Source organism: Urocitellus parryii, chromosome 9 (genome assembly GCF_045843805.1).
Source record: "Urocitellus parryii isolate mUroPar1 chromosome 9, mUroPar1.hap1, whole genome shotgun sequence".
Classification (NCBI taxonomy): Eukaryota; Metazoa; Chordata; class Mammalia; order Rodentia; family Sciuridae; genus Urocitellus; species Urocitellus parryii.
Genome location: NC_135539.1, coordinates 29,889,502 through 29,908,599, shown reverse-complemented (window position 1 = coordinate 29,908,599; position 19,098 = coordinate 29,889,502). Strand labels below are relative to the sequence as shown.

The 19,098-nt window shown below is 40.7% G+C and overlaps 1 protein-coding gene across 1 annotated transcript; it reads right to left on the bottom strand.

Moving 5' to 3' along the window:
* Window positions 1–255: 255 nt before the first annotated feature.
* LOC113199979 (NXPE family member 3-like) lies at window positions 256–18,620 on the bottom strand. Its single transcript, XM_026413205.2, is given in 5 exon segments — window positions 256–788; window positions 6,281–6,493; window positions 8,933–9,012; window positions 14,097–14,851; window positions 18,564–18,620. Coding segments are annotated over 5 exon segments (1,638 nt in total).
* Window positions 18,621–19,098: the final 478 nt, after the last annotated feature.

Here is a 19,098-nt window from a genome sequence, read left to right as displayed (position 1 = left end):
AAAAAGGAACTGAAAAGACAGCATGTGAAATATCATCTCATTCATGTAATGCGTATTTATTTGTGCATTGCACAGAGAACTGTACGAGAGGACAGTCACCAAAATGTCACCAGTCTTTAATGCATGTGGCCATTCTTGGAGTAACTAATCTCCTCTGAATCGTTCCTCATTCTGGGTCCCTTCACTGCTTCTCACACTTCCTGTGGCTGAGCTGCAGGCTCTCCATCAGCACACTGCCAGGACCCTCAGTAGCTCTCAGGTGGGACAGATGAAGGAGAGGAGCAAGTTCACTTCATTGCTCACAATGAGCTTCCTTGGGTGGATGTTGTCGGGCAGGGCCAGGCTGGAGGTCATTTCCCAAGCATCTACATAGGCCACACGGAGCCCAGCAAAGGCAGCTCTCAGGAGCCGGTTCACTTGCAGAGTGAACCAGTCACTGCCATACACAGACTTATAGCCAGTGTTGGCCAGTTTGATGACCACAAGGGTACTGGGTTCCCGCTCCAGCAGGGCCATCACAGCTGCTCGAATCCCTGCCAGTCGTCTGGCAAAGATGGATGGAGGGAAGGTAGTGAAGTGGGCTCCCAGGCCCAGCACCACCACGGTGTGGGGGCCCCCGGCCAGGCCCTCCAGCTCCTTGGCAACAGAGTGTAGGGAGGCCACTGGTGTGCGTTGGGAGCGCAGGGGCCAGCTGTGGGCTCGCCAGTGCAGCACTATGCCCCGAGTGGTCTCCACGGCCATCAGGGGCCCCACCTGATATGTGGAATGTAGATCCACTGGTTTCAGGGCTGTTGGGAGGATGAGAGAGAAGTTTCCATAAGTTAACATATAACCGTGCACCATATTATTTTACAAATAAAACTTCTAGCTCCCCCTGCTTGCTTTATCAGACACAAGCATTCTCTTCCTCAACTCCAAAAGCTCTCCCTATCAGTACCAACACTGTGCATCCAAACTTCTTTCCAGTTTACTTTACTCTTCTTTACTTTACTTTTGTTTTGGGAGGATCAAACCCAGGGCCTTGCACAGGCGAGAGAAGCCCTGAACCACCGAGCTCCATCCCCAGCCCTTTCTCTATGGCATTTGACTTCCTTCTTCTGGCCAACCTCTTCCAGAAACATTCCTCCCTTTTACCTTCTGTAACAATACACTGTCCCCTTGTTTCCTACCTTTCTGGTTAATCCTCACCCCTAATTATTGGCTTCTTATTTTCCTTGCACTTTATAAATAAAAGAATTCCCCAAATTCTATCCCTAGAATCTACTTTTCTTTTTCTTTTAACCTACAATATGTTTTATTTACTATCTCTACTTTTAACATACTTTGTGCACTTCTAAACATCTAAAAAAAAAACAGGTGTTTCAAATGAGGACTTATATTTGTCCACAATGTACATAGTAGTGTTGTTGAATAAACGATACACAGGTAGCAATATTTATATCTGAAAGCATCTAAATAAGATCATGCTGGCCTAGAATCTTTCTTTCATTTCTTCTCTCCTATGTCACAAGTGACAGAGGCACAAGTGTCACTCAGATGTAATGTTACAATTTCCCTTCCCAAAGTTCTTTTCAGAGGACTCCTTTTCTATAAATTTTAACAAAAAGTATACAAAATGCGTTAGCTTACTAACTCTACTTTTGTGACACATTGGCAATCTCTGCATACCCAGAGGCAAGATATTATAAAACTAAAACTCCTTTTTCCAGTACATACACAATATATTCAGTACAGCAAAGTTAAATGAAATGCACGTTATAGGGCAATTGTAAGCTGGGATTTTCAAGCACAAACTAACAAAACACCTTTTGTAACTTCTTCCCTCCCACCTCCCTCAACCCAGTGAACAAGTACTGACAAGATACCATTCAGACGTGGTTTAACAATTCCAAAAACAGTATTTCCTACCAGTTTTTAAAAGCTATTTAACAGGCTGGGATTGTAGCTCAGTGGAAGAGTGCTTGTCTAGCAAGCATGAGGCCCTGGGTTTGATCCTCAGCACCACATAAAAATAAATAATCAAAATAAAGGTAACATGTCCATCTACAACTTAAAAAATATATATTTTTAAAAAAAGCTATTTACAAAAATTTTATTCTAACTTCTACTTTAAAACATGTCAAGCACTATTAAAGATATAGAAGGATTAGATATTCCACGTAAGAATGTATCCACTATGCACACAACAGTGTAAATAAAATTGCACACGTAGTAATGGTTATAATTTGATATATCTTCTAGTATGACTGTATTGTTCCTGATCCTTTCCCTCCTCCCTTTTTTCTGTCTACTCCCAGTTCAGTGGACAAGTACATGCATATGTAATGCTTAGAGATGGTTGAACAAATCATACCCAGCAGTCATTTACTGAGGTCAAGTTTTCCCATGAATTTAAACACAAAATGTAACAAACATGCTAATTTTACTACTTCTTCATGCACTGGAGACCTCTTTAATATCTAAAACTAAATGTTGCACAATTGGGACTCATTTGCCCATTATATACACTACATACACAGCAAAACAAAATGCACCATACATACAGGAAACTGATGCCTGAAAATGTCCAGGTATAAACACACTAACATATTACCGTTTGCACTCGCTTCCCTCTTACCTCCTCCACATCACTGAACAAGGAGAGAAGGTACTACACTGCTCACAGAGGTGGCTTAACAGCTCCATTCCCAGAAGACTATATTCCATATTAATTTTGGCAGAAAGATATTTACAAAATGATATTTTACTAATTCTATATTTCATATACATTGGGCACTTCTAAAATACCTAGATTGACTAGATATTTCAGGTAAGGACTCAACGTGTCCACTATGTACAGGAGAGTGTTGCATAAACTACACATATGAAACAATAATTCTACCTTGAAGATGTCTTCAAAATATGAGCACCCTTCACTAATCCTTATCAGAAGACATTCTTTCCTAGAAATTTTAACATAGAAAAATACAACATTTGTTCACTAATTCTACTTTTGTCACACACTGCTAAGCTCTTTAACATCTAGAAAGACTAGATGTTGATTAGGACTTGTTTGCCCTTTAAATACAGTATGTACATGGCAAAGTAAAACAAAACTGTGCAGATATAAGGATACTCTTGCCTCATTAAGCACACTGGCATGATGCTCTGGAGAACCAGCATGCCACATGTATTACACAACAGGGTTTGGCTATTGCCCCCCAAAACATTTCATAAGAATTTTAACAAAGACATTTATAAAAGGTATTATATTTTACTACTTCTACTTTTAACATACATCAAGTACTTTAGAACATCTAGGGCTAGATATTTCAAAAAAAGTACTTAGCTTTGTCAACTGTATATACAGAACGAGGAATAAAAGGCAAAACAATGGTTATAATAGAAAAAATATCTTTTACACATAACCTGTCTGGCACAGGACCTTCTTCTCAAGGTCAGAGTCTTCTCCATGTCCTCTAACCTACTGAAAAAATGTGGTCAAGTGTCGCTCCTAGAGGTGTGACAGTCACTTCCAGAAGACACTTCTTGTTGGATATTTTTAAAACAAATGGGCATTTCAAGACGTTATTTTCTGCCTCATAGCTCAGCAACCTCTACAACTAGAATGTCCAGATGTAGCAAAGGTTTTCAAAGGTTGAGGAGAAACTTGATTTTTAAATTTTGTTTTTTAATTGTAAGTGGACACAATGCCTTTATTTTGTTTATTTGTTTTCATGGGGTCCAAGGCTTGAACCCAGTGCCTCACACATGCAAAGCAAACCCAGGTCTTCTACTAACAGCTTTTGTAAAGGGCGTCGACCACCTCCTATTGGTGTGCTCCTCTGCCTTTTCTCTCTTTGGTAGAATGAAGACCACCACCCGAGGGCCAAGGGCCGGCCCACCCGCATCCTCTGGGCTTTGCTTACCTTCCAGGGCAGATAATGCCATTGTGGGCCTTGTCCGGATGGGGTGAGGGCCCTTGGCCCCGCGCATGAACCAGCACGAAGGGCCCTGACCTCAGGCTCCTGTGTCCATTGCGGGGGGGGGGGGGGGGGGGGCGGGCGCGGGGCATGCTCTCCTGCGCTCTCCTTCCCGGTCCTCCAAGACCCTGCTGGCCTCGCCTGCCTCGCAAGGCTGCCAGGGGGTCATCCAGCAGCAGGGAGAGGCTTGCTTTCCTTCCCAGCCTGGGCCCCTCCAGGGCAGTCTCAGGGTGTCTGCAGGGCAGAGGCCACAGCCTGTCCCCCAACACAAAACAGCCGCACTCTCTTTACCACTGACCTTCCCTGGGGATTCGTTGCCACCTCTTCAGATTTTGTCTAAGATCTGATTCTTAGTAAGCTTCTATTTCAGGTGCCCAATCAACATTTTCAAAATTTGAATTGTTGCCTTGAATGCAATATGGATAAAGGGAATCTAGCATCTCCACACAAATCTTAGTTATACATGGACACAATATCTTTATTTTGTTTATCTATTTTTATGTGGTGCTGAGGATCAAACCCAGTGCCTCTCATGTTCGAGGTAAGCTATCTGCCACTGAGCCACAACCCCAGCCCAATTCTAGCCCTTTTTATGTTATATTTGGAGACAGAGTCTCATTATTTGTTTAGGACCTTGTGATCCTCCTGCCTCAATCCCCTAATCTCTGGAATTACAGGTGTACCCCTAGGACAGATTTCCAATGTTTTATCAGTTGAGGACACTTTTCTGCATGATGAATATGCTAATTATCTCATTTATGAAGGTTGTTCCATGAGTGTGAATGTATGTCAAAATTTAAATATCTGCCACTCATGGTTTGTCAGTTAGACCTCAACTAGCTGTTTTGTTGTGTTTTCTGCAGTGCTGGGGACTGAACCCAGGGCTTCCCGCAAGCTGGGCAAGTACTCTACCACTGAGCTATATTCCCTGCCCCTTCTCAATTTTAAATTATTTTGAGACAGGATCTCGCTAGATTGTCCATCCTGGCCTTGAACTTATTATCCTCTTGCTTCAGCCTCCCTAGTACCTGGAATCACAGGTGTGTACCACTGTGCCCAGTCCAATTCACTGTTTAAAATAAAAGGGAACCTCAAATTGGACTTGGTGACTACAATGACAATGTGGCTAATTTCTAAACTTTGCAGGATACCAAGAAAGCGTCCGAGCTTCCTTTCTGAGATTGGCTATAATATTAGGTGGACGTTCCTCAAAACCATGGTCAACAAGTGCTACAATTAGCCTGATGACAATTTTGTGATCAAATTTATAAGGGTCACGGCTATTGAACAGTGGTCCCAGTATGACAGACATTCTGGCTAGCTTTTCTATTATATCTTCCTATTTATCAGACATCTGAAGGACTGTAAATCAAAACATGTGTGTGTGTGTGTGTGTGTGTGTGTGTGTGTGTGTGTGATGCTGGGAATAGAACCTCAGGCCCTGCACATACTAGGAAAGTGCTCTGCCACTCAGTTAGAATCTAGGCCCTGCGATTTATAATATATCTGAAGTAGGTACTGGTTGCTGAGTATTTGCTTTTGTTTTCAAAAATGGCAGGAAGGTATTCAGAAGTCTTGTGATACTGTTTTCCATTAATCTTGACTATTTAGAAAAATGGAAGGTTTGGGATTGAGTTCCTCTAATTTTGGTGGGGACAAGACACATTCAGTGAAATGACTGCCTCCTTAGGTGCTAAGGGAACCACTATCTCTACCAAGTGACTGTGCAAGATCAGCAAAGAATCCAACAACAGCAAGAAAAAAAATTGAGGTGCAGGGTGGTGGGTGAGATAAAATTTTGAACTTTGTGGCCAGGATGGGTGGCCCATGCCTATAGTTCCCAGTAGTTTGTAAGGCTAAGGAAAGAGGTTCTCAAGTTCAAAGCCAGCCTCAGCAAAAGCAAGGTGCAAAGGAACTCAGTGAGACCCTGTCTCTCAATAAAATACAAAATAGGACTGGCAATGTGGCTCAGTGGTTGAGTCCCCTGAGTTCAAACCCCAGTATTCCTCCCAGCAAATTTGTGAACTTTGTGTTTTTCTCACTTTAATAATCTTTGAGAGACTCACTGAGGATTCTACTTAGAAATTAAATGAGGACTCTTGGAATCACCACACACTGTTATTTGAAAGGTTGATGCTCTCATTGGAGCTCCATGGTAACTAAACCAGAAAGGCAGCCCAGTGATAACTCTGCCCTCCTCATTCACTCGCCTTTCAGGAGCACCCAGCATCCTGCCCACCTCTCCACCAAGCACCACAGTTTCCTTCAAATCCCTCTCTGGTCACCTGTTTCTTCATGAGTCCCCATGTGTCACTCACAGGGCACTGTGTCACGTAGATATTCCCACCACTGCCGAAGCGTGGAGTCCCCCATCATGTGCACGATGTGGCCAGCCAGGCAGCCCAGGATGCTGTCAACAGTGGGGAAGGACTGGCCAGAGCAGGACAGGGAATGCCATACATCATGGTGGTAGAAGCCAGAGAGCTTTGGGGCCAGAAGGCCAGGGCGTCACTTGGTCTGTGGGGATAGCACTATAGGAAGGAGAAAAGCAGAACAGAATAAAAAACCAAAGGAACCAACATTAACATCTGGAAGATGTCAGGTACTCTTCTGTGTGCTTTACATGTATTTTTTTCATTTACTCTTTGACAAAACCTATGACATACCATTCTTATATCTGGTGATAGTAGGGGCACTAAGACATGAAATGTTAAGCAATATGTGATCAAGATCAATGATTGGCAGTTCAAAAAATAATGAACAGAACTCCTATGTGATGCAACAATACCACTCCTGGGTATATACTAAAAGGAAGTGAAATCAGGATCTCAAAAAAGATTATCCACAGTTTCACATTCATTGGAGCCTTATTCACAAATATTCAAGACATGGAAATAACTGAGTGTCTAGCAATGGATCAATGGGTAAAGAAAACAGGATATACATACAGAGTAATATTATCCATTCTTAAGAAAGGATATTCTGCTTTTTAGGACAACATGGATGAACTTGAAGGGAATTATACTAAGGGAGATAAGCCAGACAGTTGGGCCTGGTGGTGCACACCTGTAAACCCAGCAACTTGGGAGGATGAGATAAGTGGCTTGCATGTTTGAGGCCAGTCTCTACAATTTAGCAAGGCTGTAAGTAATTTAGTGAGACCCTTTTTCAAAATTAAAAAAAAAATAGTAAAAATGTTGGGGATGTAGCTCAGTGAAAATATCCCTTGGCTGAATTCCCTGTGCCCCCTGACACACACAAAAAAGAAAGAAGCCAGGCAGAGAAAGACAAATACCATATGATCTCACCTATATGGAACCTAAAAATGAATTTTAAAAATAGAGTAGAATGAAGATTTCTAGGGACTTGGGGAGAGGGCAAAATGGAAGATTTGGTTCAAAACGTACAAACTTGCATTTATAAGATCAATACATTCTGGGGGCCTAATGTATAGCATGGTGACAGTAATTCATAATTATCTGTATTATATACTTGAAATTTGCTAAGAGATCAAGTTTATGTTGTCCTTATCACACTAAAAAAATAATAAAAATAAAACAACCAGGTAAACTATGTGAGACAATGGATGGGCCAACTAACTCAATTGTGGGTGATTGCTTCTTAACGTGTACCTATACCACATCATCACATTGTATGCTTTAAAAACATGCATTTCATTTGTCAATTATTCCTTGGTATAGCTAGGAAAATGAAAAAGCAAAAAAAAAAAAAAAAAGGAATGAAACCCTACCATTTGTGAAAACGTGGTTGATCTCCAGAGATGTTGTGCTAAGTGAAATAGGCCAAAGAAGGTCAAAGACCACTGGCTTCAATGACACAAGGGATCTAAACTATGAGACTCAAGAGGCAGACTGCAGAATGATGGTTGCCATGGGCGTAGGTGAAGAGAAAGAAGGAAGATGATGGAGAAAAGAGACAAAGTTTCAGTTTTACAGGATGAATAAGTCCAAGAGATCTACTCTACAACCCCAAGTCTATAGTGAACAATACTATATTGCAGAATGAAAATTTGCTGGGAGGGAAAAATCTTATGCCAAGTGTTACATACACCATAACAGTAATAATAAACACAAGTGGCAGGAGGAAATTTTGGAAGGTAATGAATATATTTTTTAACGTGTATAGAGTATTTAATTAAAATATGCCTGACTTGGTGGCACACGCCTGTAATCCCAGCAGCTCTGGAGGAAGATCCCGAGGGAGGAGGATCTCAAGTGCAAAGCCAGACTTAGCAACAGCAAAGCACTATGTAACTCAGTGAGACCCTGTCTCTAAATAAAATACAAAATAGGACTGGGGAAGTGGCTCAGTGGTTAAGTGCCCCTGAGTTCAATCCCCAAGACCAAATAAATATATGAATAAATAAAATTTAAAAAAATATATCATAATTTCAGGAGGGTATTAAAGCATATATTTTCCTTTACTATAGAACATCTCTAGATAAACAGGGCATGAAATAGGATCTCCATTTTAGTCATCTATATAGAACAATAGATGGAAAACATATCCTCAGTGTTCTGTATAATCCTAAAATTGCAAAATAAAAAGTGAGCTCCTCGGCCAAAAAGTAAGACTTTAAAGTCTAATTTACTCTCAATCTTCTCTTTATCAGTCCCATCACAATCTTAAAGTATAACTGCTAGAAGTTGAGTATGTTTATGGCACAGATTGTGGTGATGGTTTCATGGGGTGTGTTTATGGCTAAACGCATTGGGTTGTACACAGCTTTTAGTATGTCAATCCACACCTCAATGAAGTGGTTTGAAATCAGAAAAACAGTGACTGGCAGGGATAGCATGTGAATCCAAGAAGCCTGGTGTCACAGTCCGTGCTGCTAACCCCTGTACTCCACCGCCCTGGAAGGGAGAGGCTAGCCTCTTGGTCAAGGAACAAAACCCATATAGGTCCATCATCACCCTCCACTCCCAGCATGACTCAGCCCCACTCACCCCGACTGATGTTTTCTGTGGTTGCTGGTCTGATCAGAATTGGAGCAACACCCTGAGGTAGCAGCTTGTCAGTCACTTTGCTGGAGAAACAGAGAGAGAGAGAAAGCTTTGTGAGAGGGCCACCCGGTGAAATTTGGAGTTGCTAAAGGGATTTGATGATTGACTTGTTGTTTCCACTCTAATTCCAAAAAGGAATTAGAAAATTCCAATATAATTAGCACATTTATAATCTGGGGCCATTATCTGGAGTCTGGGGGAGGGACTTTCTGCATTTCATCTACTCATTGGACTCTTAGCTTACTAATAGTCAAGGTGAGGAAAGACAACCAAGCCAGATCACAGAGTTTTCGTTTTCTATAAATGGAAATACACAGAATGCCAGGGAGAAAAATCACTTCCTGGCACTAAATTCTGGAAGGACAGGGAGCAAAAGAATTTTTCGTTGTTTTTACATGAACACTCAGACACTGGGGACATACATCTCTGCTCTTTGAGTTGGGTTGTGCCTACTGATTTCCAAAGTTACAGTAAGAAAGGAGGTGGGGTGGGAGGGTAGCTTTACAGTGCAGAAACCTAACGAAAATCCCCTTGGCCAGGCAAACAAGGTTAACATCAATGGACACAAACCACATTCATAGTTTGTACCTGTGATGTGATATGATGGAAATGTAATCTATTTCCACAATCTTCCTCCCCAAGATACACAATCCCATCTGATCATAAACAAGAAACAACAGATATATTTCCATAGAGGATAATCCCACAAGATAATTGATCAGTACTTCTCCAAAACTCAAGGTCATCAAAGGCAAAGTCAGAAAGACTGTTACAAACCAAGATAAGCCTGAATGTAATGTGGGAACTTGAATGGGATCTCCGATAAGAAATAAAAGACATTAGTTAAAAATCTAGGCAAATCTAAATAAACAATGGACTGTAATGTTAATAATGCCTTATCACAGGTTCATGAATTGAAACAGATGTACCATATTCGTGTAAGATGTGAATCAGAAGAGATACTGTGTTATTTCCTAATGAAATACAGGAACCCCATGTTATCTTCTTAGTTTCTCTGTGAATCTAAAATTATTCCAAAAAGTAATGTTTATGAATTTAAAAGCTGAATCCATAGTTGTTTACCTAGTATGAAAATATTTGTCCACAAAACTCTCATACCTCAATGTTCACAGCAGTTTTCTTTATAATGGCCCAAACTGGAAATGATTCAATGTTTACAGAGAGGTGAATGGACCAACAAATCGTGCTACCTCCATAAGACACAAGCCTTTCAGCAATAGGAAGGAAAAGCTACTGATATACAACAGCAGAGATGAGTCTCAGAAACATTTCACAGACCTGAAGGCAGATACAAGACTGTATACTGTGTGATTCTGTTTTTATGCAGTTCTACAAAAGACAAAACCTATATTTACTGTCAGAAGGCTGTTTGGTTGCCTGGGACTGGAGGTTAGTAGAGGAAAGAAATTGACAGTGAAGGGGTGCAAGAGAACTTCAGGGGAAAATGTTCTGTAGCTTGACTGTCTTGGCAATCAAAAAACACATTGACTTGCACATTAGAAACATGTTTATTTCATTGCATGTAAATGAAACTTCACTAAATATGATTTTATTGTTTAAACAAAAAGTTAAAACCCCTCCAGTCTTCCATTATTTGTTTTTATTGTAGTTTTATTTTCTTTTTGGTACCCAAAGTTGAATTGAATTGAACCAGGAGTGCTTAACCACTGAGATACATCCCAGACCTTTTTATTTATTTATTTATTTATTTATTTTATTTTGAGACAGAGTCTTGCTGAGTTGCTCAGTACTTTGCAAAGTTGCAGAGGATGGCTTTGAACTTTGGATCCTCCTGCCTCAGCCTCCCAAGCTAATGGTATCACAGGTATGCACCACCACACCCAGTCCATTATTACTTCGTTCTGTAGCTATAACTCTTCCAGACTCCTTTCCCCTCTTCTATGCATCATTTAAAATATTTTTATTGTGTATTCAGCATCCAGATCTATTAGATATTAATATTTTGTCAGACATGAATCCAATTTTTCTTTAAAAAGAAATGGATCAATAGCCAAAATGTTAAGATAATAAAGCTAAATGCAGGAGAGAACACAGAGAGATTGGGTCTCTTACACATGGGTGGTGGGAATATAAAATGGTATAGCCACTCTGGCAAATAGTTTGGCATTTTCTTATAAACTAAATATCTACCAATTACACAACCAAGAAACTGCAATTAGGCATTTAGTTCCACAGATATGAAAAAAAATCTTTTTTTTTTTTTACAAAAGAACCTGTATATGAATATTCATAGAAGCTTTATTCATGATAGTTAAAATCTGGAAACACCCCAAATGTCCTTCAATGGGCAAATGGCTCAACAAATGTACACACTGGAATATCAGTGGCAAGAAAAAGGAGTGAATTATCAATAGATGCAACATCATGGATGGATCTAGAGAACTTTGTGCTTTGTGAAAAAAAAAATCTCAAATGACTGCGTACTGATTCCATTTATAGAACCATCTAGAAATGACAAAACTGTAGAGATAAAGAACAGAAAAAGAGTTGCCAGTTGAAAAGAACAGGCACTGGGGAGTGGGAGAGCCCAGAAGGGAGAGCAGAAGGGTTTTCCTTTTGGTGGCAGAACATTTCTGTATCCTGATTGTAATGGTGGTTACACCAATCTATACGTATGGTGAATTTGTGGAGAAACACACACACACACACACACACACACACACAAACTACATGTACCAGCTAATGGAAACTGAATGGTTTTTTGGTCTGGTTAACAGAATTGTACCAATGCTCATTTTCGGTTTTGATTTTGTACTTCATATATGAAATGTTGCCATTGGGGGAAATTGGACCAGAGGGTCAGATGATTCAATGTATTCTTTTTGCAACTTCCTGTGGGTGTAGTTATTCACAATTAATAGTTGAACATTAATAAATTGATCATTACAGGTTCCTCAGGCACACCCCCCATGCTCCTGCCCTCTTTCATACTGTTCCTCAAAAAGATGAAGTCACTATCATGAATTCAGTGTTTATATTTTTATCCACATTTTATACAGCTGATATATGTTTATGAATCCAAAACCCTAGTTAGAATTGTTTGCAAGTTTTAAAACTTTAGGTATAATATGTGTCTATCATTACTCATTATGTTTTTAGTAATGGTATAAGTAATGGTATTAACACCCCTACCAGTAGATATGAGATTTTCTACCACTACCCATCCTCATCACTTTTTGTTTTTTTCAGATTAAAATGTTTTGTCCACACAAAAATTAAAGATATTATACTTGGGAGTCAGGTGTGGTGGTGCATGCCTGTAATTCCAGCAATTTGGGAGGGTAGGACAGGAGAATCACAAGTTCAAAGCCAACCTCAGCAACTTAGCAAGGCTCTAAGCAACTTAGAAAGAATCTGACTCAAATTTTAAAAAACTTAAAAGGAATGAGGATGCATGTATATTTTTTATTCCCTATTCAAATCTTCTTTAATTTATTATTTACATTTTTCCTTATTGCTCTATTGGGCTATATAATATTTCTTAACGCTTTGAATATTTCTTTACTTACTCCTAGTACTAACATTATTATGTCAGTTCAATGTGTTATAGATATCACCTTCCAGATTTTAGTTTGACTTAATTATGGTACTTTTTGTAAGGGAGAAGTATTTGATTTATGTTGCCCAATTTACCTATATTTTTCTTTGTGACACTATAATAGTATTTTCCTAATCCCAAATCAATTTACCAATAACATGAAACAAACCCAGAGACAAATGTCCAGAACAGCATTGCCTCAAATGTATGAAATGAAAACTGCTGTGTTACAAAGAGATTTCGTTGGGCTGGGGTATAGCTCAGTGGTAGAGCACATGCCTAGCATGTATGAAGCCCTGGGTTCAATCTCTAACACCACAAAAAAAAGAGAGAGGGGAAGCTGATCATAACCTATAAATTGACAAACACAATATAATAAATACATTTATGTCTGAAGCTATTAGATTAAGCAGACACAAAACATTAGTGAAGATATAAAAGTTGAAAATTTAAAACTTAACAAATTAAATTAAATAGGCTCAGAATTTCTTTCTGGAAAAATACAGAATGTAAATTACTTTCAGTGAAATGTGGCATCCAAAGAAAAAACTGGAGTCACTAGAATACAGGCGTGTTCTATGGCACCCGGCAAAGTTCAAAAACCTTAAAAGTACATAATTCATGAATCATTAACAAATTACACAAAACTAAAAGTAATTTGTAAATAATTCATGAATTAAAGAGGTAGCAACTGTAGAAATTATAAAATATGTAAAGCAGAATAAAAATGAAGCCTCTATATATAAAAATTTGGAGAATACAGTTAAAGCCGTACTCGAGGGAAATTTATATCCCTGATGATTTTTACTTCATAAAAGGAAGACTGAAATAGATGGTGTTAAGTGTTCTGAATCATGAAACTACAAAAAAGGAAAGAAACTATAAGAAGGTGAAGAATCCAATGTTAAAGATGCCACCCAAACTCATGAAATAGAGTGGCAGACCTAAGTATTCACATCACATTTTGCTGAAAGTAATTTAAAAATCTACTAAATACCTGAAGATCTAATAAAGCAGTAATGAACTGTCAGGTTAAAATAAAAATGAAGGGGCTGGGGTGGTGGCTCAGTGGTAGAGTGCCTGCCTCACACGTGAGTCCCTGGGTTCTATTCTCAGTCCCACATAAAAATAAATAAATATAAAAAAATTAAAATGAAAAATAAAAGTGAAAGCAGGAGCCCAGATAAATAAATAAAGCACTTAAGCTACTTTTGCCCTGAGATAAGTTGTTTTATATTTAATACTTTGCCTCTTATCTTTCCTAGATAAGTTCTCATTGAACTTCAAACCTAAGATCAGTAATAACCTTCTCTGAAGATAAAGCCTGACCATATACTCTATGTTTATCTAGCAAAGTCTGTCACCTGCTTGTTGTTCAACAAGCTTGTGCTGGATTAGAGTAGGAATAATTGCTGAGGGGTGCAAGTGGAGGAAGTGGTGGAGGGCCCCTGGATCACAGGAGTGAGCTTTGGAAGGAAAGATGACGCTTAGGGTTGGGATCCATATCCCAGATTCTGGGTTTCTTACCCTGCCAGCAGGGCGTCATCACGTGGTGTGGTCACCTTCAGGTAACTTCCGCTTGAGGGAGCAACCAAAGAGTTGCAGGGCAGAGTAGGGGGTTGAGCACAGAACCAGAGCTCACCAGAAACCACATCCCTGTACTGGCAGGTATGCCCTTTGGCTCCAGTTGAGTGAGGGTCAACATTGCAAATCACAGTCTCTTTAGCACCAGAATTTCCCTGGAAATACCCCCTAAAATCAACAGTGGCCCTCTTCTCTTTCCAGATTCTGCGCAGAACCCCAACAGCCTCGCTAGAGTGGATTAGCCGCACTTGCACCTGGGCCTTCCCAGCCCAGAGCAGAGGGAAGGACAATAGGTATGTGCCATTCTCCAGATCCTGGACATCCCCGGGGACCCCTGCTCTCAATTCTGGACCCAGCAATCTTGCCTGAAACAGATCCCCACCATGGGTCTTGGGCCTGCCCCGGTGGTCCCTGGCCACAAGGACAACCTCCAGGTAGCCTCCCAGGGCATAGGTGTCCTGAGCAGGACCCCTCAGGTGGTAGGTGGAGGTCATGGGGCTGGTGGAGGCTAAAAAGTCCCCCCCATCTCCTGGAGTCAGAGGCCAGTATAGAAGGTGGGTCAGGTTGGAGAGCTCCTGGGGGAGAGAATCCAAGAGGAAGAGTGACTCCACAGAGTTGGAGACATATTTAGAGACAGGCCGGGGTCCTGGAGCCCGATAGATGATGTTGTCAGTCCAGGACATCTTGAAATAGAACACCTGTGGGGAGAGAAAGAGGAATCTGTTGGTGGTTTCTACTTCTCTCATTTTCTTACTGGAAGGAGATTTCCATTCACCAAAGCTCAGTCCCCTCTGCCAGGTAGGACCCAGGGCTTCTCCCTACCTACATCATGCTGTCTGACTCTCATAAGCCTGGCATCCAAGTCACCACCATCTTTATTCAAAAGAAGCATCTCATGTTGCAAAGGTGAAGTTAGTTCAACTGTCTCCTTCCCTTAGCCTTCTTATTCTGTCCACTGCCAACTGTCTCCCCATATCCACCTGCTCCCTGAGTTATGAGCCAGCCTGGACCCAACCCTCAGATCTCTGATTTCCTCACTCTTCATAAACCCTGCTTCCTCCCCAGAGCCTGGTATTCTCAGTGACCTTCCTCTCCTTTCCCCTCTTTCCACAATTCCCACCTCCAACCTACATTTCTAGTTGAAAGTCAAGGCGGGCAAACCCTTTACTCAATTTTCTTGAGGATTATGGAAGAAAAAGGTGAGACCATCCCCTCAGTGAACTCCCTCTCCAATTGGGCTCAGCTGAAGAGATTGACCCTCAGAAACCACTGGAAATTCAGGAAATTCTAGAAAGGCACAGGTCAGGTATGGGCTGGCAAAATAAGAGAGATACTGCAGATTATTTCCAAGTGAGGCACAGTGTTTGCTATGAAAAGGAATCTCCTCCAGGGTCCCAGATCTCACTGGCATTACAGAGTCACAAATACATTCCAGAGAAGTGCAAGTTACAAATGGGAAGAGCCATGGAGAGAGGCCATGTTTTACACCATAGGGCTGGTGGTGGAGGAAGGGAATTGAGGTACCTGTGTATCAGATATTCACCCACCAATATCCATCAATATCCCTTCCGTTTCAGTAAGGGGACCTCAGTAAAAAGGCAATTTACCAACACATCTCAATTCCAATCTGTGGTAAAGACTGTTAATGTGAAGTTATCCTGGAATTAGGAGTACGAGCTCAGAGCAATTATATTGGGAGGCTAATCGTGCAGCTGTGTCATGAGGCACAGGGTAAGGAACTTGCTGTTCTCCTTCCCATTGTCTCCTAACCTTTTATTTTTTTTACCTTTATTTATTTTATTTTTATTTTTAAAATTGAGCAAATTGGCCAGGGATGGTGGTGCATGCCTGTAATCCCAGCGATTTGGGAGATTGAGATAGGAGAATCACAAGTTCAAAGCCAGCCTCAGCAACTGTGAGGCACTAAGCAACTCAGTGAGACTCTGTCTCTAAATAAAATACAAAACAGGGCTGGGGATGTGTCTTAGTGGTTGAGTACCCCTGAGTTCAATCCCCAGAAACAAAAAAAAAAAAAAAAGGAAATTTCTGGGCAAGGTAGCACACACCTGTAATCCCAGCATCTCAGGAGGCTGAGGCAGGAGGATTACAAGTTCAAAGTCAGCCTCAACAACTTGGTAAGGTCCTAAGAAATTTAGTGAGATCCTTTCTCCAAATAGAAAGGGCTGGGGATATGACTCAGTGGTTAAGTGCTCCTGATTCAATCCCAGTACCCCATCCCCCAATAAAGAGCTAATGATCTCAATAGACATTTCTCAAAAGAAGGTACACATAAACAAGTACATAGTGTGATTACTTTTCTAAGAAATTCAAAGTCAGGCAAAATTTAAAAATATTGTCTTAAGTCAAGGTATTGGCTACCTTGGAAAGAAGTGAGGGTAGGAGTGACAGGAAGGGGGCATGAGAGGAGGCTTCTGAGGGTGATGGAAATTTCCATTTCTCAACTTGGATCGAGATCACACAGGTGTGGTATCTTTGACTTTTATTGAGAATTTAAGATTTTATGCATATTTTTATCTGTGTTGTAGTTTAACTACTTTTACAAGGTAGAAAGTTCTGGCTGAGACCCAAAGAAGTCTCGCTCACCCTTTCACATGGACAAGGATACTCTGGAAATGAAATGAACACCTTCGGACTTATTATTAAGGGACTAGGATTTTTCTATTTAACTCTTTCATTGGTCTTAGGATGAAGACTGACTTGTCAAGCCTTTCTGAAGATCATCCACTTTCTAAGAAAAATCAGAAATCTCTATTTCCATGCAAAATATCCTACTGTTTTTTGAGTGCCACAGAGTGAATTTAGAGCTCAAAATTATCTATCATTGAAAGCTCAGTGTTAACTGTTGGACAGACAGGGAAATGCGTTCTCTGGAAGGTTTCATGGCTTCTGGCCTTTCCCAGGTTCCTCAGTGAAGCAATAAAATGTCACTCCACTCAGTTGCTCACTTGCTCTTTCTCTAGTCAGGAATTTTTTTTAACCCCTACCTCTTTCTCTCTGCTAAAAAGCTAGAACTGAACACCATAGACTTCCATTTCTTTCTTTTACACTGGGGCAGAAAGAAAAAAAAAAAGAGAGCTTTTGGAAGGTGAGAAAACTATGAACACCATGAATAGAAAACCATGAATAGAAAACACCATGAATAGCTTGTTTTTTTCTCCATTGGGATTTCCCCATAACAACTTCTTATACCTGAAAGGAAACCCAAATAAACCTTCTGGCTTCACTCGGATTTAGTTGATTGGTTTTTTTCCTTTTCCTTTTATTTTTTGGTACCAGGGATTGAACCTAGAGGCGCTTACCCATTAAGCAACATCCCCAGCCCTTTTAATTTATTCATTATTTTAATTTTGACACAGGGTTTTGCCAGGTTGCTTAGGGCCTCACTAAGTTGCTGAGGCTGGCCTTCAAATTGTGATCCTCCTGCCTCAGTTTAGTTGACTTTTAAAATGACTAATTTTGAAGATCACACAGTTGAATGATGTACGATGATTCTTTTCCTATTTGCTGTCGATGCTACCTCAGATTGAATCCATCTAATAAGTTAAAACTGTTCTCTGGCAGAAATATAATCGCCTCTTGCTCTTCTCCCCTGTTCTGTATCTTCAGGATTAATTGCAAGGTAGCTAGCTATTCCTGGAAAAAGGGACTTGCTGATAGTATTTTTTCTGGGTCTCTGAAAGACCCAGAGTATTCGGGTGACCTTCAGATAGCAGTGCCATGTATGTCAGAAAAGCAGACGACCTAGAAATTTATGACCACCTCTGGTGTCCCACCCGTCTCTCTGAGACTACAAGTATACCTCCTCCAAATCCCTATGTAAGCATTGTGCTTGAGTCCCCTGAGCAAGATGGCTCTTAAGGACCAGAGTCCTTAAGACTGGTTAAATCTGGTTAAGATTCTGGTTTCCAACTTGCTGACTTGTTGCCAGTAAGGCCCTTCCCTTGTCACTCTGTTTCTTGAGTTATTGGCTTCTTTGGAGAGCAGTGGAACCAGCCTTCTTTTTTAAATATTTTTTTTTAGTTGTAGATGAATTCAGTAGCTTTATTTATTCATTTTTATGTGGTGCTGAAAATCAAACCTAGTTCCTTACGAATGCAAGGCAAGTGCTCTACCACTGAGCTACAACCCCAGCCCTGGAACCAGCTTTTTGACATTACATTCTGAATTTGTTTTAGATTCCCTAGTGGAGCTCAGGATCCAATCTGCTCACCTTCTTTCTTAAACTGATTTTCCACCCTGCATTTACTCTTCCTAGAATCCCACGAGATCGAAGTCAAAACTTTGAGCTCTTCCCTCCGTCGGGTCTCCTACAATCCAAACTGGAGGTTGCATAGGGAAGGAAGAAATGAGCCAGCAATGAGAGGAATCAGAGGCGAGGGAAGTACTCACGCAAACCAGAAAGAGCAACCCTGCAATCAGAATCTTGTAGCCCTTGAATTGCTCCATGAAGGGATTCGCTCAGCCTAAGCTCTTGAGTGCGAATGAGGCTTCAGTTGGAGAATAAAGAAGCACAGACTTAGACACTCCCATCATAAGGGAGTGAGTGTACTGTGGCAACTTTCCAGTTTCCTTAAACACTGTCACCTGGCATTACCTACGTGTTCTGTCGAATACCAGGTATCTATTCTAGCACTTGTGTCTCTCCGAGGTACTCACAGTCCACACTGGTTTTCTGCCAGAATCCTAGAGTCTTACTTCGGATTTTAGGAACGAACACAGTGTCCAAGAAAAGGTTCCATTCCAGGGTATCAAAGACCACTCACCATGTCCCTGGGCTAAGCCCCATTTGTACATCTGGAAAATCGCTGCTTTCACAAGTACTTTAGACTCAGATATAGGTGATAATTCAATATGTACAAAAGCCATCAGGGAGAGAATTTACAGTTCGTTGTTTGCTTGAAAGTTTTCTTTTTTTTTTTAAAGA